Source organism: Papilio xuthus, unplaced genomic scaffold (genome assembly GCF_000836235.2).
Source record: "Papilio xuthus unplaced genomic scaffold, Pxut_1.1 DF828177.1, whole genome shotgun sequence".
NCBI classification, from domain to species: domain Eukaryota; kingdom Metazoa; phylum Arthropoda; class Insecta; order Lepidoptera; family Papilionidae; genus Papilio; species Papilio xuthus.
In genome coordinates, this window is record NW_013530472.1 from 2,782,414 (window position 1) to 2,789,194 (window position 6,781).

At 31.9% G+C, this 6,781-nt stretch overlaps 1 protein-coding gene across 1 annotated transcript; it reads left to right on the forward strand.

The window, feature by feature from the left end:
- The first annotated feature begins 3,234 nt into the window (after nt 1-3,234).
- LOC106113674 (sodium- and chloride-dependent glycine transporter 1-like) lies at nt 3,235-5,115 on the forward strand. The gene has a single exon (XM_013306527.1). The coding sequence runs from the start codon at nt 3,306-3,308 to the stop codon at nt 5,094-5,096; it is 1,791 nt and encodes a 596-aa protein (XP_013161981.1). The 5' UTR covers nt 3,235-3,305; the 3' UTR covers nt 5,097-5,115.
- Nucleotides 5,116-6,781: the final 1,666 nt, after the last annotated feature.

Genomic DNA, 6,781 nt, shown 5'->3' on the forward strand with positions numbered 1-6,781 from the left:
GTGATAACAGTTTAGAAGATTATGAATATGACTATTTTAAATTGATTGTAAAAAGTTAAAAACTATAGTAATTTAGGTTAGGTTTATAAAAGAAATTTTTAACTTTTGTATGCATAAGGGTGGTAGAAACATACAGCTATATTTATTAAAAACAAAATCTAGAGGAGATTTGGATGTGTGCAGTTATGTTGCGGAGAAAGCTTATGGGAAAGGTATATGTACTTACATGCCAATGACGAAGGAGTATTTAAATATCATCTGAGTCTATTAAATTTTCAACATTTGGTTTCCAGCCTGTAAAAATAAAATACCAATAAATGAAATAAAAATAAATAAGTTCCCAGTCATACTACCGTTTGATCTTTAATTTATGAAATAGATGTGAATAAGCTAAGGAATGACGAAATAGTTTTCTACGAGACTGAAAGTCGTCTCGTTACGATTCTATCTGGAGTCGAGTTATCGATAAGAGAAAGGTCTGCGAGATGCAGCCGCTAGATACTACTGAAGTCTTGCTAACGTTATGCTAGGTTCACACGAGGGTAAAATAATAAGACAGTGCAGTAGGATAGTCCAGTACTGCTATTATTTGTGCTCACAAAGATGAGACAGAAGAGAAATATTTTGACAAGTACGCGTTTTAACTAATCATAGACTCATGCTAATGCGTATGGACTGCGCATTAACATGACTATTAGAGCAGTTTTTTCTATCTTTGTGTACAGTACTGTACCGTACTACCGTAATACTGCAACTACTGCATCACTGTTCAGCCCTCGTGTGAAACTAGTATTAGCTCCGCAAAACCTAGCGAATAAACTTAAATCTAACCGCACCTGTTCAAGAACGACGTTATTACACGTCCGGGATAATTATCTTAATATTTTCTGACGACGTACAATGTTAATATATAATAAAGATATTTTTATCTTAAACAAGACAAAAAGCTTAATTTAATTTAAACGGAGAACTATCATTGTTCGTTATAGAAAGACTTCATTAACTATCTCTGCCCATCGGTTTCTCTTTCATGAGTGATGCTCTTAAGGATTGCTCTCTCTTTGTTTCCTACTCTGTACGATTATTATTAAATCACAAAACTATTAATCCACCGTAGTAAAGTCCAAATAGTAAAGTTTTTATAGCGATAAAAGCATTTGTTACTTAGGTCTATTTATTTTTATATAAACTAAGTATTATCGTGATACGACCTGATAGCGATAAATATTACATTATATTTAAAAATAAATACATTCTATTTTTGTGACTTACCTTATTTTAGATAATAACACATAAATTTTTAACAAGATAATTAAACGTTGTCGTTAAAAATATTTAATAAAACTTAAAATATCTCAAAATTGTAGTAAAAAAATTATTCAATAAATTGTAAATATTGGCTTCTCTATTTACATATTATATCGAAGCTACCAAGACATACATTATCTAGTTTTGATTGTAATATAATTTGAAGTTATTTTTCCTTATAACGTCCTTCTATGTCTTGTCACAATAACGGTGTAAAACAGCGTTTCCACTGCTGAAAAGTGCAAATAATAATATATGTCACAAGCCTTATGCAGTGGGGTCAAAAATAAATTCACCATTGTTTTAAGATATTAAACTTACTTTCAGGACAAATTATTTTATAAAAGCAGAATTATTTCAAAAAGTGTAAAAACGGTTGCACAACAATTTGAAAATTTACAAATACCATAATTATATGATACGAAAATATAGGTCAGCAAACATAGGCGGGGCTCGCAAAAATTGTCTTCTTTCGTCTTTATCTGTATGAACGTTGGTACGTTGCAGAAATATTGATTAGATACTGTTGACAGATAATAACAGTGTAAATAAAAGATGCATATTTTTTACTGATAGCGTCTGTCGGTTACTTTTCGGTGACATGCATTCTTAAATAAAAATAATTGTATTTGATTTTTCTTTCGTCTTTGCCATTAGAGTCTACTGTTCCGATCAGCTTTACGGCCGTGTACGGCAGCTCTTACGTAATAAAGAACTTCTGTCTAATAAGATTACTACTTGACATCAACCAATCTGATCTTATTAGCACCCTATGTTCTTTAGATGTATTGGGAAAATGGACTGAAATAGATAAGCAATAGAAGCTAAAACGATTATTAATTCTTAGTGGTGCTAACGTCTGTTATATCTTTTAATATTATTTGCTTTTATTATTATGCAGTACATTGAAAATGACAAGGGTCCAACTGGCTTCATATAAAATTATACATGTTAATATCCTTTGATGGAGGATGACTGTTTGAATTTGCCGCTGTGGACTCCTGTCCGTCTAAATACTTTTTGGTTAAGATCTATGGGTTCCCCAAAATTAAGCTCTGATGTCATTGTTTACGCAACTTTAATACTTATGCTATTATTATCCAGAGATTTCTTTTGGTTGCCTGCATGGTTGTCGACGACGAGTGTGAAACAAGAAAGCCTTGTGGTAACATTTACTTGCAAGTAAACGGGTCTCGGGGCTCGTATCGTTGTGTATAAAGTGAAACTGCGTGCCGTTTGTCAATTGTAATTTCATTATCTAGCGGACACCTGCTCGGAATGTCTTTAAGCTGGGATACGCACGTAATGCAACTAGAACCTTTACTAATAATTTACTCATCGAGTATTAGAAAATATAGATAGATTTCTGTGGTAAAATTGAAATAGGACATGCCAGCTCTTGATAGGTTAAGTTCTACGATATTAGGTTTTACTTGTTTACGAGGTTAATATTATGTTTGAAGTTGGAGGTAGTACAATATATTTACACAACATTTAGATACCGTTCATTGAACTGTAATTATCGTTTCCTTATTAATACCGCTGTTCAAATACTATGTTTTTAAATTCTCTAACTCGTTTGATGGTAATATCAAATCATTAAATCCGCATGTGTAAATGTTCAAACTGGTTTTGATTTAATAATACGTTTTAAAATTAAACTAGAAAAACTTCAATATAACTAACATTACTACTGTAATTGACAATATTGGGGTAAAATTTACTGTTCAGTAAAGTTAAAAATCCAGTAAATTTTCTTTTTAGTTCTTCCCCAGGCAGTAATCAATTTTTTTTCGTGATATTTTCGTTTCTTCATCCCCAAAACAATATAACAAAGATAATATACTCGTTACTTTTTTCTTTTTAATTTAAATACGTTTATAATTTTTTCAACGACAAAAGTAATCATTGCCTGGTATAAAAAAATCCGTATGGTCATGAAATTCAAATTCAAATATTATGTTCATCGTAAATTTTCAGAAGTAAATAATTAAAGAATGGCTACAAATGATGCAGAATTTCGTATGTCAAGACGGGTTCATATACTTGTGATGTTGTGTCAAACTATCGGAACTGCTTGTACGATAAGTATACCAACGGGTGCCCTAGCTTCTGGTACAACAGGAAATATATTGTGCGCTGTCATATTATTTATTGTAATCGGAATACCGTTGCTGTACATGGAATCCATCGTCAGCCAATTCACAGCTAGAGACTGTATCTCAGTGTGGACGATCCGAAAATGTCTCTCCCACATTGGTTACGTGCAAGTGATTTGGCAAATTTTGTTTATCATCTACAATCACAACGCTGTCTCCTTCTTATTGCATTACTTCTTAATCAGCTTCGAGAAACCAATACCTTATTTCTTATGCGGATCCTGGTCCGATCAGGACTGTGACATATTACTTACCAACTACACCGTCAACGAAGATTGTATAAAGCGGAAATTCAGCTCAAGCTATTGTGATCAACTGCATACTACATATCCCGAATACCAGTATTGGAGATTTTATATATTAGAAGTGGATAATACTAGAAACTTTTTCATAGTGTGGCGTGTATGCCTCGCATCTGGATTTGTTTGTGCTATGACATTTTTAAGTTGCTTCAAGCGAATGGAATCTATAAAATGTTTTGTTCATTTCTTTGTTATTTATCCTATCTTCGCTTATATATTACTTCTTACTGGTTCGATGCTTCAAAAGGGAATAGTCGTTGAGTACGAAGATGTTTTGGACCTCGACTTTAACAATTTTAGTAAAAAATTTCGTCTGTCAAATATGATTCAGCAAGTTATCTTTACTTTAACCATCGGCTCTGGAATAACATTTAACTTCGCATCTGGTGTCAGCTTTCGATCGCCCTGCTACTCTAATGTTGTAATTTGTGTAGCAATCACTATAGGTTTTATTGTTCTTACAGTTTGTACGACAGCCATGATGTATTGTCCGTATGCTTATCATTACAGAATGAAACCGGAATTTTTAATTAGAGCACCAATGACATTATTATTTGAGAAGATTCCACGACTCATTCGCTATTACCGGAATAGTTCTCTATGGTTACCACTTATCTATAGTGCCAATGCTATTATAGGTCTTAATACAAATGTAATCGCTTTCTTTAACTTACTAGAAATGGTGAGAAGAAGAAATTCTAAAGTTGCTAAATATCCTGGATTAATTTGTTTGACCTGTATCGTTATATTATTTCTAATAACTATCCCGCTACAATCGAAATATGGTATTAATTTATTTTTATCACTTTGTAGAACTTATTTGAATCTTCTTTCTACATTTATAGCAGCTATAGAGTGTTTCGTTTTTGTATTAATGTACGGAATGCATCGATTCGGAGAGGATGTACATTTTATGTTAGGTGTTCAGCCATCGATTTTTATGAAAATAGGTTGGGTTGCCACAAGTATTATACTTTTGTATGCATTTTGCAATGAAATACATTATCGTTGGGATAGTAATAATATAGTGGACGTTACCGGACGTTACTTACTATTAGTGGCGATTGGTTACATCTTGTTTGGTATACTTTTGAAACTATTAATTGCTGTTTTAAGAAAAGATATTTGGTCTGTGATAAGAATCGATCCTAGTTGGGGTCCAGCGAGTGAGATTCTTCAACGCAGCCGAGGCATGTTTACAGCCCAAGCCATGACCAAAGAATACATGTATCGTCAGTATCACCTTCAAGCTGGCATAATAGCAAGGCAAAGAAAAGCGAATGTTCGAGACACTTCGATTTATGACAATAATTTTATTTTTGATTAAATCAATAAATAATTCTTTTATAAAATTGTGATTTCAATTCAAATTAAGAGTGTTTAATTTTAGTAAAATAGTAAAATACTATGAGCAACAAATTTTCTTAACTATCATAACGATATACGAACGGAATATAAATATGTTTCGATTCATTAGGAAAAACCCTCTTTATTTGCGGAAACTTATTAATTCATATTTGTTTTTCGATAAAAAAATCAACAGTATTTTTTTCTTTTTCCGCCTTATTTGGGATTTGTTAATGACTGTTACATGAATATACTATGTCTTTTAACCTTTATCGATATATTTATTTTAATAAACATAAAGCTTTCAGCATTAATATTATGAAAGTAAAAGTACAATTTTCGTATTTTTAATTTTTCACAATTTTTTTCTTCTAATTAGGGCATCAAGTTGCCAGTATTATGTTTTGTATAATGCTTTTTTTTAAATCACACGTGCTAATACAGTTATAATCAATAAGTGACGTCACAATACATCTATGGCATATTAAATACATTAACTAAAGATGTTGCGTAATCCGCTTAGACCCATGACTCATCATTAAAAATATTTAAAACACGTGTTCGAAAATTAACATTATACGTCGCGAAATAGATTTTTTGTGAGCTAGACAGAGACTCGCTTTTTGTCTAATGAGAATCATAAACATCGAGCTATGGACTTTTTAGATTTAATACTCAGCATTTGGGCTGATGTATTATTACTAATTATCAAGTCTACTGTAAAAAAAGAAAAATATGCATAAAAAGCATAATTTTCTTTTTCCACATTAGCTAACAATAAATCTATATACTTAGGAAATTGATTTATATTTTCTTTGATACTTTAAACTTTAATTAATAGAATTATATAGAATATTGGTGTCAACCACTAAAAAATTAACAAAATTAGTTGTTTGGCAAGTATCATCTAAATTATCATTCTCTCTGGGACTATAAAAAAGAAAGTTTACAATTTCCGAGAGCGACGCCTACGCTTGTCCAAAATTCATAAAGAAAATAGGTTTGTTTGAAAAAAAAGTGGCGCGCCAAGCAGTCTGGCCAGCGCCGTACAGTCGCAACATTAGCCACGGAACGCATCCGACACGTTCATTTTGCAATACATGCAATAACTCTTTTGTAAGCCAACACCCACTAGAATGTTAATAAGATACCGCAATGGATGCGCAAATCTTTTCCGACACCGCACTCACACCAGAAACTCGTTAAAGATTCGCGGTCGCATATTAATTAAAGTAATTTATAAGTTAAGACAACATTTTCGATTTGAAAAAGAATTACCGTAAACGATTTGATGTTTGAGTTTGTTTCGTAATTTTATAACGAGAAATGTATTTAGCGCGACTCAGACGATGCTTGTGGGCGTCGCGGAAGTGTGTGTTTCCTTTCCTAATTTAACCATATTTTAAGACGTAATTCATGTTAGAAAGTCTACATTGCTTTGATACACACCAATTAAAGGTATTGTGATAATGCATTGGTATTTAATTTTTATTGAGGACTAAATGACATCATCGCAAATCTATATTAAATACCTAAAACCTTATTGACTTACATGTACTTTCAGTATCTTCTATCAAGACGAAGGTAATTTTAGAATAGAAGAAATATAAAAGTTAAAATGAAGTAGATAAGCTAGTGAACATTATTATAAAGTCACTTATTAAG

Excerpts from the sequence above, each read along its gene's own strand:
- LOC106113674 (XM_013306527.1), top strand. The coding sequence starts at position 3,306 with ATGGCTACAAATGATGCAGAATTTCGTATGTCAAGACGGGTTCATATA.